Source organism: Calonectris borealis, chromosome 12 (genome assembly GCF_964195595.1).
Source record: "Calonectris borealis chromosome 12, bCalBor7.hap1.2, whole genome shotgun sequence".
Taxonomy (NCBI): Eukaryota; Metazoa; Chordata; class Aves; order Procellariiformes; family Procellariidae; genus Calonectris; species Calonectris borealis.
The window spans coordinates 15,149,321-15,175,247 of NC_134323.1; the positions used below are offsets into that span (position 1 = coordinate 15,149,321).

General features: G+C 34.9%; 1 protein-coding gene across 1 annotated transcript in view; it reads left to right on the plus strand.

Annotated features, from left to right (window-relative positions):
• CDH8 (cadherin 8) overlaps window positions 1-25,927 on the plus strand; it is a 140,556-nt gene that overhangs the window by 88,081 nt on the left and 26,548 nt on the right. Inside the window, exons 8-9 of the mRNA XM_075161449.1 lie at window positions 14,382-14,503; window positions 21,284-21,401. Of these exons, the coding sequence (XP_075017550.1) occupies window positions 14,382-14,503; window positions 21,284-21,401 (240 nt within the window). The remainder of the gene's footprint in view (window positions 1-14,381; window positions 14,504-21,283; window positions 21,402-25,927) is intronic.

A 25,927-nucleotide genomic window follows, 5' to 3' on the forward strand; every position in this document is an offset into this window, starting at 1 on the left:
TGTTATTGGTGACAAATAGTATTACCATCATATTTTGAGACCTGTGCAAAGTGAGGAGGGTGGCATTTCCCTCCTTTCACTTTCCCATCACTAGCAGACTCCTTCCAGCCTCTGTGAAGGAGTTTCTAGTTGTCTGCAGCCTTTCTTCTTGGATGGTTAAACTAGCCAGACAGACTAAGGAAAAGTTGCTTTGAGTGGCTCTCCCTCAGACAGTTGCCCAAACTTTTGTATTGCCTTTATGTTCTGGTTCTCAAAATATGTAGACAAGTTGCATATAGTTTTATGCCTCTTGTTTAAATCACAGTAACTACGTTACATACTGGTTGCATGCCCCTGGAGATGATTCTTCAAATATTTCATCCATCTGAATCTTTTTTTGGTCACTAAAGATGAAACAATGCAAAGAGCAATCAGTGAAAAAGACTGGACTGAAAGTGATTAACGTGGTACAGGTGATATTTAGGTAACAGTTTTAGTATTTCGGATTTAGTTATACATTTTCCATGAATTTAGTGAAAAACCAGTAGATAAATTCCTTTTGCAGCTTTGATCCTCTCAGCTGCTACGTTAAATCTATTCCATCCCTTTTGCCCATTTTTTTCTATTGTATGATTTTTTCTACTTTCTTACATTGTCAGATTAATTTCTGCTTCTTTGTTGTTCAACTTTTTTCCTCTCTGGTCATGTAGTGACTCCTCTATGTTGATGAATTCTGTCACATGGATTTTTAAGAGAAGAGAATATTACAAAGAACTTTGACCTTTTTGAAAGATCGCTCTGAAATACAGGCTTAGGATTCACAGAAGAAATGTGTATTAACACTCATGGCAAGAGGGATACTGAAAGTTATTGTACCTATGAATTGATTCTTAAATTTTCTTTCTACGTTGCCATACATCCAAGTTTACTCTGCTGAATGAGTCAGGAGCAGGAACATCTAGATGATTACAGGCTAGAGGAAGCAGGCTTACTGGCAAAATGACCTTTCCCTGAGAAATGTACCTTTTGGTCTGTGGATGTAGAAGGTGAACTTTGTTTTCTGTCACTGACTCTGGACTTCAAATACTGGTCTAATGAGATTTCTCATTGTTTTGTTGTGTAGTTGAGACTTATGTGAGCTTAAAATTTTATCCCAAGGTTGGCAGGTTTATTTTAGCTAGATGCTTGAGAGAACGGGGATGGATGTAGCCTTGCTTTGTAAGTCAGGGCTGATTATGCTGCTTGTATGTTTGAGCTCTCTGGAGCTATGCCCTGAACAGGAAAGGAATCTGGGGGCATGTGCAAGTATTCTCTGAGAGGCTGAATTGCGTGCAGTAAGAATGAATGATTAACTTACAGACGTTTCTTTTGGTCCGTCTTTTTTGTATTTTCAAAGGCTCATCACATCTTTGGTTCTTTGGTACTTTTTTGAAATGGCATTTTCTGCCATTCAGTAAAACCTAGTAGAGTCAGGATCCTAATAGTCAGACATGATCCCATTCATCTGAACACACAAATACATTTTTCAGTTTGTAGAAGTTACAATTATAGCTGTAACTACTGTTCACATTGATATGCTCGTGTTGCTTGCATTAACTGGTTAGCAATTTTGCTGGGCAGTGAAGCAGAGCAGAGTTCAGGCTGGGCTAACCCCCTCAGTATTCCCTCAGTTTCTTGTATGGGTTTTGCAGTACTTACCGAGTTATGTGTTGTCAATGCTACTCAGCTACTAAAAGAAAATCAAATAGCCATAATTTATTTATTAGAACATTTTTGCTACAGTTTGCACAGATTCTGAACGGACTTCAGAATCCCTGATCATTCAAGCTGTCAGATTGTCATACATGTATAAGGCATATAAAAACTAAACTCTCTCTTCTTTCTGCCTCCAGCTGCATGGATTTCCATTTCCATCTTCTAATGGTTGTAACAGCCACATTGCAGATATTTCCCTAGCATCTTTACTGTGTGTCTCATTAATACTAAGGAAATGCTCTATACTTCAGTCATTGCTGGTTAATTGATATAACAAAAGCAGTAATAAATGGAGAACTAATGCAGTGTGAAACCAAAGGAAAGACTTATCTCAGAGAAGCTGTTTTAACTTAGGCAAGAAAGAAGTGTATTAGTAACATAATTTAACTGCACAACATTCCTCCAATTTAAATATGAATATCCTGATATTTGCATACTCATCCCTCCTAAACTATAGCTGAGATCTACTTGAGGTACAGGATTCTAGTGAATTCTTTGGAAACAAAAAGTGTTCACTATTAGCAATGCTTATCTAGAATTCACTTTTTAAAAAGTGAGGTAATCCTTTTCTCAAGAATATGTGTATTACATAGTAGAAATTCATTGAATGATACTATAGATTTCAACAAGAAAAAACCTCTGAACATATCCTAGTTGACAGTCTCTGAGATTTGTGAAAAACAGAGCAACAAATAACAGAAACCATGGCTCATAAACTTTGAAGACAACTAAATGATGATCCCTTTAAACTCTCCAAGCTTTCTTCCACCTGACATAACATTGAGTGGGCTACTCAAGATCTATAGTTTCTTCCTAGCCTTCTTATGACCGTGTGCAACACTGGATTCCTCAGACTGCATTCGGGTCGAATCTCAGTTACCGTTTGTGAGGTACTACCGTGAGTATATTCAAGCATAGACAGGTTCTTTTATAAGGAGTACAGATTCAAGCCTTTTCAGACATACTGGGAAGTACAGAGATGAAGTGTGGATCCGTTTGCTCTGTTGCATCAGATTACAAGAAGGCTCTTCTAAAACTCCTCCCTCTTCTCACACTCTGTGCATCACATGCACAGACATGCAACGAATCAGTCCGCTGGGGAATTCCAAAGCCAGTGCAGGACTCCCTGGGAGAGGATATTTCTCCTAGCCTAGAGCAATGCTTTTAGCCAAGTTTTAAATCTCTGAATGAAGGGTTTTAATGGAATTTCTGTTTTCCTTATTCTCCCGCCACTGTAGTTATGGAGCTATTATTTTCATTTTGATTGACTGCTTTATCAAATGATTCTTGGTAGTCAGCTTTACTTGCCAAACAAAAAGCATACCAGTGGCTAGCTAAGCCCTCTGCCCAAGTGCTTGGCAAAGTACCAGAACTGCCACAACTAGTAGAAATTCTTGTGAAGTATTAGTCAAAGCAAGAGATGAAAATATAGACAAGATCTTGAAATTTAAATGGTGATTTGACCACAATAAATATTTTCCAGGCATAGAGCATAGGAATCTCAAGGACAAAGCTGTGGGCTCTATCTGACAAAGGTAATTACCCATACCAACTGCATTCTTCAGAAATGAAGAAGTATGAGGCAATTTTATCACCTAATGGGAAAGGGCATAAAGCCAGAAAGACTCTTTATGGTTTACCAAGAATATAAATACAATAATTGAATCATCACCCAGTACATGCTCTACTAAAGTTACCTATATTGTATATTCCTTTAAAAAATACAAGGACACTAATTAAAAAGGAAGAGAGACATAATTACTCTTCAGAATAAGCTTTCAGCTACAATGTATTTTTTAATGCCATGAATACCTTTGCTCATGCTTTCATTTATTTAATTTTATTTTGCCTTTTAGTGTAAAAATGACTATAGGCATTATTAGCAATAATTCTAACATTTTAGGGAGTTACTTTGGTGCATCATATAATTACCTCTAATTTAGGGCTGAGTAAATTTCAGTAAGTTTTAGAAAGAGGAGAAGCTCAGGAATATTAACCTTTTTCGCTTGACCCTTTTTTCTCTGGCTTAGTGGAACTCAAACTAGATAATCCATCATTTTTGCACAGAAACAGAGAATTTAGTAAGGTAGTTTTTATTCATTTGCACATAAATACAGGGTTACACAGAACTCCATAGATTCTAATGGGTCACAGAGCATTTGCCATTGGTCAGTGGAGGGCTGGTATATCGTGTAAATCTAGTTTGCAGTTCTCAGCTATGAAGGTGCATTCAGACATATCACAAACTTTCCCATTAGTGTTTTTCACAGCTCAAGAATAGCAGGAGAGGTGATCCACATGGATAATTGCATGGGAGTAGCCATATAATGAGGAAATATGAATGGGAATGGAGTGTACTTACGAAACAATCTCTGTATAAAATGGTCTCAGTACTCTGGGTACATTCAGGTATGGGATGCTGAATAAAAGTTAGCAACCTCTGATTACAGAGGAAAGCATGTAAGGCAGCTGTGCATAAAGCATCTGAGTAATTCAGTGTGAAAAAAAGTCAGAGGAGGTATTAAACATAATTATGTCAAGGAAAAGGAGAGAGATTTGCCTCAACAGTCTAACTTCTTTTCTTTCTATTATAAAGCCAGGCTAGACAACTTAGTTCTGGATTTTGAAATGTTGATTTCACAAAAACATACTGGAATTGAGAACGCTGTTCAAAGCTTAAAACACAAAAGGTTAGGACATTAGGTGGTGTTTTAGAAGGGAATAAGGCTTTCTGGGGCACAAAATGGGTAAGGATTCAAGTAAGGGGAATACAAGGGTCATTAGTGAAAATGTACTTGACTAATTCATGTGAAGTCTGTTTGTTAATTACTTTGAGAAAACTGGAGGCATGGCTAAACTCACAATATACATATTATATGAGCAGAATTAGTGCATTGTTAAAACTGAACAACTAACAATTGGCCACATGCACTTTGAACATTTGAATTATAATTTCTGAAGAAAATATGAGTAATCTTAAAAATACTGTGTAATATTCATCTAGTTTGATAAGCTGAATTCATCTACTTCTAAGCAGAATGTGACTATCTAAAATCTCCATTGTTTTCGCATGAGAGTAGGTCGGAGTAGAGGTTTGTAACTGAATATCGTTTTAGTCAATCTTCTTTAAGCGCAATTCTTTCTAGAATAAAGACTCTACTCAGGGTAGCATGCTTTCAGCTTCTAGTAAAGTTGCTGGATAGCAAAGAATGACAGTATTTTCTGGCTGAAAAAGAGAGGAGAGGATTTTTTAAAGGTACATACTGATATGCTAGGGAGATCTTTTTGCTTATTGCTGAAGGTATGCAATTAAGACTGGTTTGATGCTAAACTCCTAGAACCTGATTCAAATCCACCATATCCAGCAATATTTTATCTGTGAAGGAAACATAAGAGTAGTTAAATTGCACTGTTAAGAAAATCAGTCCCAGAAAGGAATATGAGTTCTAAAAATAATGAAATTTAAATACTTCTATAATAAATTCTTGTTTAATAAAAATTTTTTTAAAGCATTTTGACGTTTTGTCTATCAGTAAGGGAGGGATTTCTTTTGAGCTATTAATTATTTTACTTCAATCATTAAATAATTTAAAATAAAAAAATCAAAATATTCCAGACATCTTGTCCTCAATCAGTCTGCTTATTGTTATTATTATTGTTGCTAGTCATTATAAAAATTCATAGCTAATTATAACTGACAATAAGACTTTGCATACCTAAGTCAATATTTTATAACATTTTAATATGTATGATGTATTAGCATATTAACAGTATAATTGCTCTAAAGTGTGGGCCAGATTCCTGACTGGTTTATGCTAGTGCAACTCCCTTGATTAAGCTGGAATTGAGCAACACAGCAGCAAATCATGCTCTGGTACATTTGTTGTGTCTTAAAACTTTTCATCGATCAGTTTTCTTCCTGCTTGTTCGCTGGTTTATTTTTTCAGGCAAATCCTTTTCTGTCATTTAATGGCACCATATTATTTTCTGGAAATTTTTTCTCAGTTATATTTAGAAATTAAAACCTGTTACTTCCTCACAACAATTAAGGCAGAAAATCTGGAATCCTAATTAGGTTTGTGGTGCTGTGATCCACAAGGAGTAAAGATCCAGTAGCATTTCTTCACGCTGTTATTATTGCTAGTGTGTATAATAAAGGTAACAAAAAGATGTGGTTCCCTATGCTTTTCTGTGGTTCCCTGTTTTCCTAACTCTTTTTTCCTTCTTATTGGTAGCTGCCACAAGGAAGTGGGAAAACACTTTTTTCAAAAGATTTTAGTAGACTCTGACTTTTACTAAAATGGCGGGTCTGTAGAATAGTGCTTCCTAGTTGCAGATGCTTCCAGAGATTACAAATGCTGTTTTGCTATTGCTTAGTCTTTGTTAGGTAAAATTTTTTCCTTTCTTTTTTTTTTAATTTGCATTGATTTTTGCAAAAAATAACTTCAAACATTTCTAGCTTGCCTTTCTTTATAGTTTATAAGTCCACTGCTAATAGTTGCTAAAACTTAAACCATATTTTTAATTTTTGCACTCGTAACAATTCACTACTGAAATACGTAGCACAGTTCATTTACTGAAAGTGAAATAACTGCAAACTACATCTCTAACTTGCATCCTCGTTAGAGACAAATAAGGCTCAATACCATAGTACTTTATCAGAAATACAGGTTGTTTTCTGCCAGCATTTATTTCAGTTTGGTTTCTGAATAGATGTGTGGGTGGAAGGATGTTGGTAGTGTACTTTTTTTTTTCCCCCCTTAAGGATTTACTTAGGATCTGTGAATAAAACAGAATTATTTTCATTGTCGTAAACCTGACATGACAATAGCAGCTTCCAATACAACCCACTCAAGCAGCTATACTAATAATTTATTTTGAATTATGTATTTGTTTACTCATATTGATGTGTCACATATATCTTGATTATGTGTCACTATGAATATAAAGCTCACTGTGGTCAAAATTAGATATGCAGAAGAACAGTCTCTAAGGACACGCTGTTTGCATCCAGAGCTTCTGAGAAAAGACAAGTACCCGTAATTGCTACTCAAATACTGAAAAGGTGCTACAGTTTCTGATTAGGATGCCCCTTCTAACTCTTTTCAAGCCTCATCCCATCCCTTTGTTCCCCCTACTTTAATATCCCCCCTTCTCTCTCCTAGTGCATATCCCATGCAGTCTAATCACTCTTTTATGAAACATGTAGGTTACATGTAATGAGCACTCATATGTTACCTAGTACATCTAGTATTTACTATATCTTCTAGCATTTTCTTTTTGGAGTCCATGAAAATGAATAGGAAGTGGTGAAACTAAGGTGCATTTTTCAAAACACAAACATCATGATTAAAGGGAGACCACCATTCAAAGTGATTTATAATAACCAGAAACCCTTGAGTTTCTGGGTGGTTTGGTTTTTGGGAGGGTGGCACGAGGGGCGGGGGTTGCCTAGGCTTCCCGTTCCCCTCTAGCTCTAAGGTGCATATGAATTAGTTTCAGCATCCTCTGCTCCCTCAAGGACAAAATTACAGCTCACTTACTGTGGCCGCTGGTTCTCAGTCACATTGCAGCAGTGGATAACTTTTCCTCTCTTATCATGCATGGCTAAATTTAAACAGAACAGTGTCTTTTCATTTTCCCTTATGACCAGGGTTATGGTAGAAGAGACCCTCTTCACAGCTGTAAACTACATTTGAGGGGATGTTTTGCTTTTCCAATCTAGTTTTGCCTTTCCAAGCCCTTTTCATCTATCTATGCATTCAGACAAGACAATATCATGCATATATACCAAACAAAATATGATACTTCTGCAAAAAATTACAAACATTTCCCAGTTTTGCAAATGGATCTTTCAGTTCACAGAGGATCAGAGGTAATTACAGAGTAACTATTTGTTAGGCTGCTGAATAACTGTACAGCTTAATGGTGTGGAAAAAAAACAAAGAGGTTGCATTTAAATGTCAAATTATAGCCTGCCCTCAGATAAGCAAAACGGGGCCTGATTCCATCAATATGTATTGTAGCTGTATGAAAAGAATATACTAACTTTTTAAAAATATAGTTTGATTATCAAGTTTTATAAATCACTGTTGATACTTTGAAGTTAACAAAGTATCCGGTTTAAGTCCCTGTTTTAATTTAAATTATATTTACATTTTAAATCTTAAATTATTTTAAATGTAGGAAATAGATAATGTAATATTAAGGACAAGGACTAGATTAAACTTCCAGAATAGAAGAGATCTGACCAACTTCAGTAGAAGCTGAATCAGGCCTTGAAGTGAAAGGGGAAAGTGCATACCAACATAGTCTGTTTACATTACTTTGCTACTACAATGGCAAGCAAAGAACTCAGTACAGGGTTAGGTGGAATGTCACTGATAGTCACTGATTCGGTTAGACTCAATGATCTTAAGGGTCTTTTCCAACCTAAATAATTCTATGATTCAAAAAAATGATCCATTTGGTCTTTTTGCAGGCATGTTTCATTTTTCAGCAAATTGTAGGTAATTGATTCAAAATTCATATCGGTTCTGGGCTATATTAAACAATTCTTATGTCTTGCATGCACTAATGCAAAAGAAAAGAAAACCCTGCAGAAAATGAAAGTGAGTGAAAACTTTGTCTGAACAGGGCCTGAAGAATATGGCTTTATTTAATTATCATTTTCTGGCATGGCTTGTGCATCTGTGACAGAAGTTTTACTCTTTCTTTTTTCTTTTCGTATTATCAGCAACCTGAAAGTATAATCTGTCCTTTAGTCCCAAGCTATACATCTTATATATTGATTAAAGGTAGCTATGTGGCCTATCTTAGTCACCTCTTTACAGATGGAGTTGTTGAACTTTGGAAACCTCTTAACTACAAATTCAGCTTTGAAGTCAAGGACTTGAAAATGTAGTCTGTCCTCAGTTTCCCCTCCTTCTTGTCCTCCTTTCCAGGATACGCAGTTGAAATGCACTCCTCGCACTCCACCTGGTTAGCGGGTATGTATGGTTCTTCTGCATTTGTCCATGCCTGTGGAAGCATGCATTTTGCAAGAGTCTGACATCTTTTTCATGGCAATGAGAGGTAGAAAAGTGGACAAAAATGAAGGAGGTGGAAGATGTTGAGCAAGTCCTTGGTTAAACTTGTGTCAGTCTATCAGTGAGGAAATAAAAATAGAACATAACATAGTTTTGCTCTTGACTTGTTCATCTTTCTTCTGGAGACCATAATAAAATAAACCAAGTGATCTACTGAAAGGAGACAAAACTTTTCAACTCTATTATTATTTTTCTCCCAAAGAATGACTTAAGGAACAAACCCGAGAAATATGTTTCACATCTTTTTCTTTCTGCCTCCCTCCCACACACATGTACACGCAGAGACTCGCCACAATCTGTACTCTTCTAATATGTTCCAGTGTGCTGAAATAAATATAAATGGAACATTATTTTTGAAGCAGTGTTTGTTTCTTGTCATAGCAACTTCTACAGAAGCCTTTCTGCTATGTACTGATATGTTTATATTATTTTATAGATATTCCACAACTCTTAGTGTTTCCTCATCCCTAAAAATACAAGAATTGCAGGGGGGGATCTAAATCTTCATGATGACCAATCCTGTTTGGTTGCTTGAATTTTATCCTAATTCAGAAATAGCTTACATTCTGTTATTTTTAACAGAAATATGCCAATTACTGATGTCTTTTCCTGACAATTTCAGAGTCAGTTTCAGGCACTCGGTCTCTCTTGAATCAGATCATTACATAGCACTTCAGACAAATGAACACAGTATTTGCTTCAGTATGTGATTTCTATAGTTAAACTTCAACATAAATAAAATTTCAGTTTCACAATAGCATCTATGTTTCTCAGCATTCTTGAAGTTAGATTTGTCAGTTTTATATGACAAAAAAATTGTTACAAGCTGTGGTGTAACATAGGTAAAGGATTGCACAAAGAAAACAACAACATAAACCCTAACAGGAGAAATAAACTCGTCCTGCATTAGATTATCTTAGTAAAGTTATTAGATGAAACCTTGATAAAGTCATGGGGAATGGATCTGTTAAAATACAACTTAATAAGTTTGAAATATAAGGGATGTAAAACAAGTACTGTTGTTTTTATTAAGTCAGTGATTCAGATTTTATTTTGATTTCTCTGTTAGAACTAAGACTTCCTCTACTTCTAATTTAAAATATTATTATAGTAGAAATTTCACTGAATCAGAGAAGCATGAAATAGCCATTTTCAAGCCATGTGGTGATGACAATAATAATAAAAGATGTGTTATTTTCTAGGAGTCTACTTTCTATTCAGGTACTTAATTTTAGTTAAAATGCAAGACAGCTTATGACTTTTTAAAGAGAACCTTGAAGTGATTTTGGATGATGTAATTAAATAAAGGAAAACTGGATTAAACTGGATTTCTTTGGGTTAAACAAATGATAAGCTTCATTTTGTGCAGCCAATAATTCTCTCTCTTAAAGACCACTGCTCTTTAAGACCACTTGTAGGTGTATCTGTCAAGGAAAGACAGCAGAGAAGTGTTTTAAGCGTATTTATGAAGTGTTTAAGTGTTTATGGGAGTTGAATAGCTGCATTATGTTCTGTTAGTTATGGCACAAGACCAAAAATTTCATGTATAGGCTCTAGTTACTCCTAGTATTACTTGCTGCATGCAGTAACGATGTTAACAATGCTTAGTGCTTTGCATTACAAATTTCCAATGATACATGCACATCTCCGATATGTAGGGTTTTTCCAGGAAGGAAGAAATGTGTTGATCAAAATAAGAATTAGTGTAGGTCTGTAGCCTCCAAAAGTTCAGGTTTGGAGACACTGAATTTTGACTTTGATTATCTCATCTACCTCTTCATTTTTGTATCAAACACTGCAGCCTTTTTTAATCCTGAGTAAGTTTCAATTGGTATGTTATTCAAAGAGTACCAGCAAGGTGTGTATTTCAAGCGTTTAAAGTTCCAGTAGAATCTTGAGAACTGAGGAGAAAAGCAGAAGAGCTTTTTAGGTGCTTATAATTCTTGTAGACCTTTCAATATGCATTTCTAAACTCAGCTGGACTTTCCATTATTTTTGGAAATTTGTTTATTATCACTAATAAGTTCCACTAGTTATTTTTACGTTGAGTCATCCTTTCCTTATATCTGTCTAGATGTTCCTTTCTTTGTGTGTGTTCTGTGCTCATCTACAGCAGACTACTGGATCTTAGAACCCTTGGCAGTAATTGAGACTTCAGCAGAGACATAGAAGAGCTGTACTAGGAAATTATGTACACAATTTGCATATGTGTTTCTTATAGCTACATGCTGTGCTGTGGCTGTGGTGTCCACAGATGACCAACTGAATGTATTTGAAATGAAAAACTAAGTCCTTCTGTGCAGCCTTACTCTGAAAAGAGTTTTGGTAAACTAGACTAGTGGAAATTTTCTCAATATTTTTTAATCTTGCACCTCAGTGTGCTAGATTTTCAAACCAAGGCATTGCTTCTCAAGTGACCGTCCTAATGATATATTTGTATTGCAAGGTTCAGGGTAGGTCTTTTTAAACTGTGCATCACAATAAATACAGGTGATAAATGATGATTTGGTTAGTTCCTTAGAGAGAGAGTCTCTAACTTTACGCTCTTTTATGACTTTGCATAAAATAATGGATTGGAACTGAAGCAATCAGTCTTACTGTCTACCCGGTACATGCAAGAAGACTCAGTCTCCCTTAATTCTATTGACTGGGTGGTTCATTGGAAAAAAAATCCAAATCAAACAAAAAAAAAACCCCAGTAATTAAAACTCGGTTTTGTCACTAGTTTAGAAAGAACTGACTCTCTATTCATACAAATGAGGAAAAGTTCTGAACATTGAATACTAATCAGTATGAAGGCCAACTCTATGAAGGACAGTTGCCCATGCAAACATAACAGTTTGTGCACTCTGTGGATCAGAGTGGATCCACTTCAATCACTTTCTACTTTTAGTTCAAGGATACTGGGCATTGCTAACAGCGATAGATTTAAACTTGAGAGAGACGTCCTCTGCATAGACGTTTTACCACTGAGAAGTTTGCAGACATTAAAAGTATGAAAATGGACAGATTAAACTATTTTATCTTGACAGTGTTTTCATCCATGAGTGAAATCAGGATTTGCTTAGTGAGAATTCATTAATTTGTTTGAATAGGTATGCTTAGGGTGATTTTTATTTATAGGGAAAACACTTAGCATAAAGTGAAATTTCATCGAAAAGTTTGCAATGACAAAATAATGCAATGTATTCAGTGTGGTGGGCAGTACAAGCAGTAGATAAAATTCCCTCTCCATCTCTCTCTTTCTCAACAATAAATTTCATCATAGTCACAAGAACCCTAATAGGCGGTGGATATCCCCTTGTTTGGAGATTTCCAAACCAGTTGGGTCTCTCTTGTGTTTAGTAAATTATTTTTTTAAATTAATTCTCATCAAGCTTCTAATTCTAATTTCTTTAAATTTAATGTTTGTATTTCTGATGAAAGACAAACATTTTGGGGGCAGTCACAAGGGACATGAATAATTTCTTTAGAAGCTTATCTAATTAATTACATTTCTCTGTAATGTCTTTAAAATTTGAACTGCCATCATTTCATTAATTTAGATAAAAGTAAATCTTTAGTGTTTAACTATGACGCTAGTGCTGAGAATTCTGATAACCTCAAGGTTCATTGTCTGTATTTTTATCAAGTTAAGATTAAAAAAAGTGTTTAAAATGTTTGGGATTCATTATTTGCATGTTAACTTTTATTTTATTTCAAATACATTATTATTTCATGGCATAAGTGTTCACCTCACCTGTTAATAAGTGAGATCATATGATGCAAAATGCACATAAATATTACCCTTACAATATTTTGGTGGGGATTTCTTTTTCTTCTGTAACATGTTTCTTTCTGAACTAAAACTTTTGACTCCTTCAAATGGGAAGCATTCAAAGTCTGATGTCTAGTAATCTTCCATATCCTGTACAGGTGGAATTTTAATATTTCAGGCTATCCAGCAAACATAAAGCCTTTGTTTATAGCACTAGAGATTTGGTGCTAGCCTGGTTTTGTGTCTTTTTGAAATAGTTATTTTATGCTATTTCAAAGTAATGTTAGTAAAGCAATTGAAATTTACACGTTTAGATTTATAGGTGGAGCCTCAAAAATTATGGCTGTCTTTAGCATACAAGGAAAAAAAAAGGAATCAAGAGGTGGGGTTTGATTAGGTCACAACACAATTAACTTTGGTGGAAACCACAAAAAATACAGTGTGTATAGTGATTCTTCCTTTAATCATCTCTACCACTTGGAGGGCTGCCACCAGTTGCTACCTGCCCACTGGTGGAGCCTGACGTACTTCTACTTTGTAGACATTTGTTATGAGAGGTACATTGAATAGCAGGCAATAGGAACTTCTGTCCTGCCTTCCCCTACGCCAGTTCTGTATTGCCAGGGAACAGAACCCATATGGACTGATGACAGCTGCTAAGCTGTCACAACAACTGTGAGTAAGTTGATACCCTGACTTACGGTAGCAGCTTTCTTGCCTGCAGTAATAATTTAGGCAAAAGCACGTAGTTCAATTACAAGTCAGACCCAGAGTTTAACTCACACAGTGTGCAGTTCTTCAAACTGTTGTTGATATAAACAAAATAAAATACTATGGTTGTAAATTAATACTCATTAAGAGATGGATTTTGAAACTAGTATTTGAGTTACTTGTAGAGGTATGCATGTGCTATAGAACAGTGTTTTAAACTCTTCAGCTGGTCACCTCAGTTTAAACTGAATTCATGTTTTTTCTCTTTGGGAAAAATAATTAAAATATTTATAAATAGTCTCTTAAAATAAATTAGCTATACTGAATTGAAGGAAAGACACTAGAAACTGACGGTGAAATCTATTCAAAGTAGAATGCGAACTGTTGGTTTAGCTTTTCTTCCCTCACAGCTTAACAAGGGTATTCTACTCTTTACAGTGATAAACAATTTTATGCAAAATAGCTTTATCTTATAAGTAATGAGGCTTTATTTCGGTGAAGAAGGAAGTTCACAGGTCATATTTTTGGCCAGTGGCAGATGAATCAAAGTGCTTTAATAGTCCAGAGTACTATCTAGTTTTGCCTATGTCAATCTACCATCTATCTTTCTCACAATGTGGGTCTCCACATTAATCGTATTTGTAATGAAGAAATAATAGATGTGCAGTCAGAACAACTAATAGAGTAAAATGCTCTATGCTCTGCCAAAGATAAACAAAGAAATAAATCTATGTTGTTTACAGCCTTCCCTTTTCCATGTATAATGGACTTTATCAATAAAACAATACAAACTTCATCAAAGAAAAATCTTACCAATTTAGTCCAAGAAAGGTCTTCATTGAGCTAATCTCCAACAAACGCTGTTTGCAATAGGGACCTATTTATTCTTTTCAACCATAAAATACTGGCCATTCTTCTTTATCTCATGCTCCAACTCTACGATCCATTACGGATAAGACAACCCAATTAAGCAAGGACAGAAGACAGGAAGAGTATGGTTACTATGTAAGCATTTATGTATCAGTCCCAAAGTAATGTATCAGTCCCAAATTAAATATGCTTACCTCTTATGCTTTGATTTCTTTTCTTAGGGAACCACAGTCAAGTGTCCAGGGTGCCTGTTGCTATCAAAGTTCTTGATGTAAATGACAATGCTCCTGAGTTTGCATCAGAGCATGAAGCCTTTTTATGTGAGAATGGGAAGCCTGGACAAGTAAGTATCTCCATGTTTTTATGTTGTATACTTTGGTGTGTGACAATGGGGTGCAGTTCCTCCCTGTAATCTTATCTTTATTCCCAAAATATGTGCCTATGTGTTCATGCTAACGACTCTGAACATTCATTTAAGATAAACCTATGATCGTATTCTCTGGTTCATCTCTCTATATATGGACATATATATTTCTTGAAGTATAGGTTTTAAATTAAAGATAGGTATCTTGGGACAATATCCAGAAAAAATGCCGAGTGTCTTTAAGCTCCCACTGTTTCCTCTCTGTTTGATGGAGCTCATCACTTCATAGGTTCATGTGTGTTTATAGGCAAAAGTATCATCCAACCTGCATTCCAATTCAGTTATTGAACTATATTGCAGCTGGTCCCAGGTATAATTTAGAAGAAAGGCTTAAAACAATAAAACCATTTCCCCTTACGCATATCTCAGTTATAATCTCTTTCTATTTAGTTCTTACTTTTCTATGACAATTGGGAAAAAACAAGAAAGCAAACCAGAACTTGATGGAAAGGCAAGTAAATTGTAACTGCATGTAAAATATCTAAAGAGGGGTGGTGTGTTGGAGAAGTGGAGTTCAAGTTTTTATTATACTTAAAAAAAAAAAAGAAAAGAAAAAGACTTAACAGGTTATTTGCTTCTTGATTTAATGAAATAAAAGGGTTGGCAAAGGAATTTACACAACACTCTACAAGGTTAAATAAACACAGGAAGATATCAGAAGCAAGATTTAACCTGTACAGCCTTTTTCAAAGAAAATGAAACAGATTTCTTAAAAGGCATTGATTTTGAAGGACAAATGTACAGAAATCGGGAAGAATATCTCATATGCCACATAAATAATAAGAATAAAGATTCAAGAAAATGTACAGACTTTTAGAAAGTAATGCAGTGTAAATGAGATTTAACTTTTGTCCAGCTTGAGAAACACTGTATGTTACAACAATTCACTGTTTTTAAACTTTCTAATTTATTTCTAGATTGTGACATTTTATTTAAATAAACAGCAGCTGACAGCATGACACTAGTCTTGTTAATCCAACTATTCCTGTGTCTCATGTGGGTGTTAGGCATTAAATTCACTATTCTCCAAAGAAGGCTACCTGACAATAGAGTTAGAAATTATTTTCTTTTAGTAGTATTAAATGACAGCCGATATAGTAGTATATGACAACCTCCCTCTGCCAAGACTGGATTGTTACAGAAGATGATTTGACTTCTAGCACCCCTTTTTGTTTATTAAAAAGGTGTCAAAAATATGTCATTTAAGAAAGGAGAATTCTCTCTAACCACTGAAAAGCAGATTATTGAAATGTGGCCTTATGGGCAGACAGTTATGTTGCTAGTGGTATTTAAGTTCTTCTAGCTCAGAGTGGATTTCTGTTTAGCTCAGGGTGGATTTCAGATGCTGATTAGTTACGTTTTCTAGGATATATATCCTAATGAGTATACCTTTATCCAGGGTTCGGTAAGCTTCCCTGAAATCAGAAAGCTGTGTTGCACAGTGTTTTCTGAATATATTTATCTAGGTATTCCTATCAAATTTCAGGTGGTTTAAGAGATGGTGAAAAATGTTCATATTTCATTTTGGAATAAAACAATAAATGAGATGGTTAAGAGTCAGCTGGTAAAAGAGGCTTTTGTTTAAGCACTTACGGAAAACTTTCATTAAACCATGATATTCTTCATCTTACTATCACCTTTTACGCTCTTGATCTGATGAGAGATGTCACTCTTGAGCATGAATCCTTGTGTGAACTTTACAGATGGTTATTAAATAGTTAGCTGCCAGCATGGATGAGGTGGCACTGATCCTGCAATTTATTCTGTGTTTTAAACAAATATCCAGAATAATCACCAAGTTTAGGTTCTAAATTTAAGTCGTCATTCAAAAATTATCTGCTCCTGTAAAGACTGTAGTATCTACACTACCTGATTGGGTTTTTTTAATGCTTATTATTCTATATTCAAATTTTGGAAGAAATCATATTAATCAGTCAAGATGTAGAATTCAAAAAATTAAATATGTCTCAGCTATGAAATAGGTAATACGAGAAACACACTACTCTCTCACATAGTAGCAAAAGCCTAATTCAGATAGTTCTCCAAAGTTTAAACTTGAATGTTACATGTGCAGGAAAGGTGCAATTGTGTTATGGTATTCCAATCTATTTACATTTGCAGTTCAACTTAAATCTAAGTTGAAATGAAATTTGAATTACCGTAAGGGAGATTACATTTGAACCTTTTATGAAACCTTATTTGCAGACCCTAAATATATTGAACCATCTATTCAAGTTCAGTTTCTAAGTGTTCTATTTTGGGTTCTGATATAATTGCAAGTGGCAAGTGCAGCTGCTGGGATGTGACAGAATGTATTAAAAACTGTTGATGTACAACATTGCCAGATGCATTTTCTTTGCTTTAACCTACCTCTAACAGTAGAGGTACTACAGCTAGTAGGAGAGGAAAGGGAGAGGAGGAGGAAATGTATCTGTCCGTGCACATATTTATGTGCTCCCTGCACATTTTTACACACAACAGAAAGTTGCCAGAAATGTTTTTTGTCAGTTTTAGGGAGGGAAAAAAGAAATATTTGAACGTGCTGTTACAGTACCTCTAAGCTAACCGTAAAACAGCTCATGTCTTTCCCTGTTATTCCTTTCTTTGCGTAATTCCACTCGCTAAAGCCAGAACATTCATGGTTTTGCTGGCTATAGCTGTACAGTTGATTGTTCTCCAGCCCAGCTAAACTATTTTCCTATACTCCTAGAACAGAACAGAACATTTGTATTGTTGAGTAAGAAAAGTGCCTCACTCACTGTTCCCCAGTTCATACCCAGACTTTTCCAGTGAAGTGCTGTTTGCTCAAAACAAAGCTACAAAATTTTCAAACACTTAAGTAGTGCAGATAATGATGTATCAGTGCTCAAGCCAGTGTTCAAACTAGAGCAATATAAAACTGAGTACAATGTTCCTCCAGTCTCTCGCAATTTGTCTCTATTTTATTCAGTTCTCCTGATAGAATTGGCTTTTTCTAATGGAAGAAATCTTGAGATAGATCTTTGTCTCTCTGAAGAGTCAAAGCTCATTCAAACGGCAAAATGCAGGTTCTAGCAGTAAAGGGCTGGCTGTAGCTGAAAAGGCAAAGTTGAAATTGTACTGTGATGAGTCTGCTGCTTATAGTAATGAGTCTGCAAAGTAATTCAGAAATAACCATGAACACCAATGTAACTGCAAAAGTTTTTTCAGAGTTGGAAGAACAGTTTTAATGAAAGTAGGGAACAGTTTACTAATGATAAGGAACCATTCGAAAGTTGCATTGCAGGGAAAGACTTTTAAACAGTATCATACATTAAAATTGCACAGAGATAGTTATGATAGTTCATTGGTAAGAATTTTGTTTTGCTGTTTATCCTTCTACATCATTCATTATCATTATACTGGTAATCTTTTATAAATACTATTTCAGGCATATATGGCTTTGTAGAAATGCAATACAAACCTGCAGACTATAATGCCAAGTTGCCCTAGGGGATCATTTAACTACTAATTTCAGTCCAGAGCTGCCTGTTAAGCAAAATATGCTGATTTACTGTGTTTCTACTAAATGTATGTACAGAACCAAATATATGCATGAATTTTTAATACAACATCAAAGTTGAAATTTTACATGGAAGAATTTCAGAAATTTCAAGATTGAACAGCCAAAGGGTTATTAACTGTCACTGTAATGCTTATGGATATGTAGTGAAAAAATCTGTTCTTGATTTCTTTATTATTAGTATTGACCAATTTTGTTATGTGGAACACCTTTGTTATGCATGTTATTACTAGGAAAGAAAAAACATCTGTAGCGATAGGTAAGGCAGGTCAGCCCTGGAAGATTCTCTACCATGTTATGAACCACAAATTAAGAGTTGGAGAATTACTTCAATAGTGTTCCATTACGAGATCACACAACACTGAGCAATAAAGTATGCTCATCAGCATACTAATAAAAATGTGGTAATGAGAATTACTGGACTTTTCTCACCCCTATGGAGTAAAAGATACAGCAGCTTTGTATCACTGTATATATGTTATGCCTTTTTTTTTTTTAAGAGCTTATTTTAATGCAAATGCACAAAGAAATAAGGTTGCTATGGGAACACTAACTCTTAATTCCTTGACGGGTGCATGTAACACAACAAATGTAGTATTCCACTAAGCCTGTCTTTTGCATATAATTTTCAGTGCATTTTCAGAGGAAGAATGATTTGGTAAACAATGAAGGGAATGGATGGAAAGAACTAAAATATAAGAAAGAATTCTATAGGACATTAAGAGGTATCTATAGTTCCTGGGGGAAAAAAAAAAAGGACAAAGAATATACCCAGTTTCTATTTCCTGAAAATTTCCAATCTGGATTATATTCTAAGCTTATTTCATAAAATTTCTGTGAGCTGAAAACCGATATTACTAATATCCTTGGCTACTGGCTTTCAGGTATATTAATTCAAAACCTGGACACAGTGAAGTGAATTTTTACAGTCAACTCTCTTACATAATGCTGGAAAGAATTAACAGTTATGTAGCCAGTAAAGATAAAATTGCATAACCATTTGATAAACTGCACCTATTATGTGCAGTTGACCTTCCAGACTTCACTGTGCCATTATCCTTTTTCCCTATTGCTTTCCCATTCTAGCAGTGTTTGAAAAATGGAGCAATCATAAAATATATCTGTCTAAAGATACTTTTTCAGGATTCCATTCTAAATTGCACTTACCTGTGATGCAGAATTACTAGTACCTACTCCAGCCCTGGGCCTGGCACACGTGCATAGTTTAGTACCTTACACCTCTGCAAAAAGAAAGCTGAAAATGTTCCACATCTGTAAATGGCTCCATCTCTGCAGTGGGACAGACAACATCTGCTTATATATTTTTCAGCTGTTTATATTTTTTCACACTGCATAGCTCTCGAGGATCCATTATGCAGCTATTAAATTGGAGACTACTTCTTTACCTAAAAGCTATGTTAGGCCTTTTTTTGTCCATCTCTTCTAATACATGTGTTTAAAATCATATCAATCAAGGTTTCCACCTTGGCAGATGCAGTTATCAGAAAAAAGAAGCTATTTATCTGGTATTTAAACAATCTAAAATTTTTTCCAGCAGATTTTTGATAATAAACTGACCTATCCAGAATATGATTAGGTGAGGAATTAATTGTCTCACATTCCTTCCTAGGTTGTCTTACAAATTATGTACGCCTATATCAATACCTGGTCAAACATCTTTTTACAAACGTAATTTCAAATATTTATGTTTTGATGTTGCTCCTTGTGGTTATCTAGTAAGATTTTATTCTTTCTTTGACTCTTGAAGATCATAGAAGAAAGAATGGGGTATTGACTATTATCATATATGCAACAGATACAGATTGATAGTCCTTTCTCTTGCGGTAAAACAGTATAAAATATAGGTTATTAGCATTTTGTTAGTGCAGCTGTGGAAATTTAAAGTATAAGTCTATGAATTTGGACAGCATCAGACCCTGTTTCCATTTTTTACTCTACTCTTTAAAAATGAAATTTGTAGTGATTCCTAATTTGAATTTAATTGTCCAAGAAATTATTGGTCAGTTGCTTTAGGCATTACAAAAATAACTACATAAGACAAAAATGTTATTGAATTAAATGGACATGGGAAAGGTCAATAATTCTCATTAAATTTCTTATAAACCTCATTTAGTGTGAGCTAACTACCACTGAAATTCAACTCTGAGTGCAGGATCTGGATCCATAGTTGTCTTTGTTTCTACTTCTCTGGAAAATATTTGGAATCAAAAGTAATTGCACCAAATATTAAAAAAAAACCAAACCTCCTGATTATTTTCAAATAATGTTTCCTCCTTTCATATTCCTATGCAGCTCTGTATGATTTGAAGATGATAAACTGCAGTATCTTTCTGAGTAATGTTGGAGGTAAAAGAGGTAAATGGAGGTAAATACACGGCAGATACTGTAGTTGGTCATATAAATCATATGAGGCGCTTCATACAAAGTTATTTGATTATTCAAAGTTATTCAGACTACCCAAACGCGTTCTCCTCTTCTAACCTTAGTATCCTGCGTTATTCTGGGAATCATTTCTTAATAATGATATTTTAAAACAAACCTATGTTCCTATACAGGAATAAGTGAAGGTTTATTAAAATTATGGAAAAAATCCAAATATAGACATAGATATTTTCTTTTTTTTCTGGATTAGATTATTTATCATATAAAACTTCACACCAAAAGTTAATTTTTAAAAAAATATTTATTCAATGAAGTAAAAAATGGTGGTGGGGGAAAGGAGAAAGGATTAAAGATAGATTATACATTTTGGTCCGATGGGAAGCATGCCTGTACAAATGAAAGACTACCATAGACATCATGAGTGTTTCTGAAACACAGTTTTCCTTCTTCTTTGTTGCTGAATAATAATTTATTATTTGCCTAAATCAGCAGCAGTTTTTACTGGCCTCTCTTATGTACCTGTCTCTCCTTATTCTCTGCCTCCTCCTTCTGGAAACAGTTTACATGGGCCAGATACAGTCCCTTTTCTCCAGACTTTCAGTCTAAGGTCTGTAAAAGCCTTGCAAGGTTATAAGTTAGCATTTTTAATCTGGCATGTAAACAAATGAGAATGTGTCTGATAGAATGGAATGGTTTTTTCAATACTGTATGTTTATCAAGAGTGTGAATATTAATGAGAGCATTTTCTGTTGTAGGTAATTCAGATTGTCAGTGCCATTGACAAAGATGATCCTAAAAATGGGCATTATTTCCTGTACAGTCTTCTTCCTGAAATGGTCAACAATCCAAACTTCACCATCAAGAAAAATGAAGGTAAATATAAAACATATATAATGTGTATCTGAACAACTTAGTTTTGAATTGCTTTATTGACTTCCAGTTACTTTACCAGTTTGTCCCTTGGGAAATTACAATGTAGACAACCTGTTTAGTGGTACCTTCATTATATCTCTTAAGCTATTTCCAATATCTTTACAGTAGATAAGAAGAAAGTAAAATGAATACTGAATTTAGATCCAGAAGACAGCTCACTGGCTTAAATAAAATGAAAGGATGGATTTACTGCCTGTTGTATTTCTATTAATTTGAAATTCCAGAGATATGCTGTAAGATGAAAATCTGAAAATATGTTGATAAATAAATGTTGATACTACATTGACTGGATATAGATGGGAGCATAAAATTAAGTATCTACTAAATCCCCCAAAGGAAACACCTTTTAAGCCTGTTTGTTGTGTGTATAAAGGTTCCAAAATATTTCAGTTAGCCACTTTTACTAGAAAGAGAAATCTGCTAGGTCAGCAAAGCCTAGAAGGGCACTTTGTATCACTAAGCTTTAGAGCACTTCTGGAAGGGCGTAATGTAATTTTGTAGTACTGAAGAAGTGGAATTTCATGCGTGATGGAAAAAAAGACCCATTTAATATTGTTGAGCAAGAAATTTACGCTGATCCTTGTCTTTGGCACACAGAAGGTCATGTGAGAAAGAGCTAGGAATTATTACAAGAATGCTATAAATAATGCTCTATGAATTTGTACTTACTTGAATATTCAGCAAAGTTTTTCCATCTTGGCTTTTTTTTTTTTTAATGAAACACTACCCTGTCAGGAATTTTAGTCAAATTCAGTCTCTTATTTCTCTTATTTGAAATTATAATGAAGGAAATCCCTATTTAGTCCATTACTAATAGGAAGATGTATGTGTGAGGTGTATGTGCATGAATGTAAAAGTAATACATGAAATGTCAAATAAAGAGAAAATGCTGTTTTCATTTTTTATTCTAGCTGTTCCAACCAAGAAGAATGATGGCACCAATTTGTTAAATGAGACTATAAAAACCTAAATTCTTAAATCTGCTTAAATATATCCTGATTTTTTCTTTTCATTAGATATGTTTTTCTCTTATAGCATTCACAAAGTGTGTCTCTACTTATATTTGTACTTTCATGTAGGAAATAAGTCTCTGTATGTTTTCTGCACTTACAGGAGAAGATAAAACAAACCTCTTCAAAATGCATTTCATAATCATCAGTAGTGTAACACAAATTGAATTAAGCATCCTAAATGTGAGGTGGTTTACTTTGCACAGCATGACAAAGTAAAAAAGGTCTTAGCATTTCTCTTCATGTTTAAATACTTACTCACATCACTAATTAGCCTTGTCCTTCCAATCTGTTACCCATTTAAGACCCACTCTTACTCCTAGTCACAGCCAATGGCAAAATGACTCCTGATCTGAGTGGGAGTGAGGAACTTTTCTATATAACATGGTTTAAAAAAATAAGTCCAATTTTGCTACAACATTGCCACTCAGTTTTACATAGTTTTTAATGCATTTGAATCAGTTAAATGTCTAAATCCTCTTAAAACAACCAAATGAAATCTCTTGAAATTAAAAATCCACTTGAAGAGACTTTTCTGATTTAGTCTTTCAGTATGCAGGAATAAAATTCTATCTATGCATACCCTCCTTTTCTATCAAGATTGCTCTATCAGGGCTGCAGCCCATGGTTGATGCTAGAACGTGATCTCCCACAGGAAGCAAGTATTCCTGTCAAAACCAAAATCAGGGTATAATTTGGTTGAGGTGAGGTTTCGTGTCATTTAAACATCATAAATCTTTAGTAAGTATTTAGTTATGCCACTTAAACAATGAACTTGACCATGACTTTGTCTTGCATATATCTGCTAGATAAGCATGTGTGATTATTCTTGTTGAAAAAACTCCAATACTCCTAAAAAAACTGAACTCTCAAGCCAAATCTCTCCTTAGTTGTACTAATGAGTGTCTGGGCTGTCCAAAAGCCAGTTTGGTGTGGTTTATTAGAAGCAATGTAAGAAAATGCCTATAACAAACCCTACTCTCATTTCTGGAGAATTGTGTTTCTGAGGATCAGATTAGTGCACAACCCACTTAGGCTTGGAACAGAAAAACATTTCCTCATACTGGTGGGCAAAATCCTTGACATCTTCCTGACTGTGACCTCAGCCTCACCTTCCTCCCATATTCTTGGCTCTGCCAAATTCTTTAAGGTGGTAGAGACTGCCTTGATGGCTGCTGAAGAAATGCTATCCTCTTATGGATATTATAAATGGATTGCATTTTCTCAGGAAACCTAATACAGAGACTCAATCTTTTATTTGCTAGAATTAGTAATTTTTTTTCTTTATTTAAATGAGTTTTCATATCTTGCCTTTCTCCAAAATTCTCTCAAGTGCAGAGATAAACGAAAGTACCCCTCCACAAGAGTGTTTGTGAAATTATATTACCCTTTAGGCATCTTCTTTTGTGCTTTAGGTAACGTTGTGGCATTTGGCAATTACTTCTCTACTTCATGAAGTAATGACGTTAACTGATCTGGTGGCACTAATATGCAAACAATGCAGTTTGGCATCTGCCATGGAAAGAAAGCTGTGATGTTCTGTTTCTGTCCCTCATACTAAAGAATATAGAAGATGCGTGTATCTTGGAATTTTCTCTTGCTATATGGAACATAAAAATAACCATTAATTAATTTAGTTTGCTGCTTACAGGCTAATTCTATTGTTTAAACTTTCCAGATTGCCCTAAGGCAAGTTCACATGATACTTCGGTAATTAACTGTGCTGCCCAAGTGTACCACAAATATTATGATCAGCTACGTTGTTATTGCCAAACATGTTTAACTGAGGGACACAACGGTGTATCTTTATCAGAAACCACAAAAAAACCCACTTCTCCTAAGACTGTTCCTTGAAATGATATACCGGTATCCTTTATTTGTTTGGTCTGTTAAATGTGCATATCTCCAATCCCTTCTGTAGACAAGATGCCCAAAACCGTAGAGGCTGTAGTGCCTTTCTGATGTAAGTAATGTAAAAATGTAGATTTAAATGTCATCATACATCTCACTGAATGTCTTTTTTATTTTCATATCTCCTGATAGGTTCTTTCTGTTCTTTTCCAAGCTCAAATGTCTGTTACTGAGTAGTTTTTCTTAAGCTTTGTGCCTTGGCTCAATGGGCAGCTGCTGATAATCTGAAGTGAAGCAATCCTACTCTCTCAAACTGTAATGCAAGGTACACTGGTCATTTAGATTGCCAGATGCATAAACCTTTATCCCTTCACAAGAGAAATAATAAAATGATGTAATAAAAATATAAGAAATTAATGCAACATGAAAATCATGTAACGTTTTCTATGTTAGTCCTGGTGACTAAACCTGTGACTCCATAACCTAACAAATCCTTGACTGCATAAACTCATATAGACCGACTGTCTGGTCACTTACTTTTCACATCTCTGTGCTGGGTTTCTGCATAGGAGCAGAAATGTGAAAAATGAAAATAAATGTTGTGTGTAGTGTTTCTGACAAACTTCAAACCAGAAAAAAACTAAAACTTCAGTTGAAAATATCTGATGTTTAGGCAGGTGTTGATACATCCTAACAATGTGTTGTAGATTCCTTAGCTGAATGGAATTAACCCTTCCAAAAAGCTGTAGGATCACAATAAATGACAAAAAAATGACAGGAATTTAGACAACTGATAAGGATTTTGTACTGTCATGGCACCAGTAAATTGAAATGAGACCTCTGGAAATGGTATTAGCATTTGTTGACACTCTTTTTTCAGGTGAGTGGTCTTCACAAAGCGTCACCTAAAATCAAATACCAATACATGGATCGTCTCCTGCATCCCAAACAATACGCTTACAGCAATACCTGTTTTCAGCATTGAATTCCTAATGTTCTTATGATTTCCTTAGGTTGTTCAAGTGAGAACAGAATTTTGTGATAAAAGCGTTTTCACAGATGTAAACATTTTGATATGCTGCCAATGCAATTTTTACTTTCAAAAACTAGCAAATACATCTTTGCCATAAAGTAAAGAGACTTAAAGATTTTCCCAAAAGATGTTTCCGTTGCTATTCCATTTTTCTTATGCCAAATTCTGTTTCCTAATGGAATAAACCGCGAATCAAATGTTCTACAGTACCTTTGGATGCAGTAACTCTTCTGACAGAAGAAATGGTGCATCTCTACTGTATAAATGTGATACTACATACCTCTTACTAGGGCTTATATCGTAGAAGCAATCAGAGGGCTGCTTGGAATGTGGGCAGGCCTTACCTTTGGGTTAAGAGAACCATCTTAATGGTATGCGTTTGTATTCCTGCAGAAGTCCAATAACCTTACAAGTAATCAGCCTCCCCTCTCCCCAAAATATTCAATGTCCGTCTGGTGATTTGAGCTCTGAATTTGGGCCGAACTGATTTTAGTGAGTGCATAGTAAAGAGGGTTTTTTTTTTTTCTTTTTAAATTGAAGCATTATATGTACTTCAGTGATGAGCTGTTCTG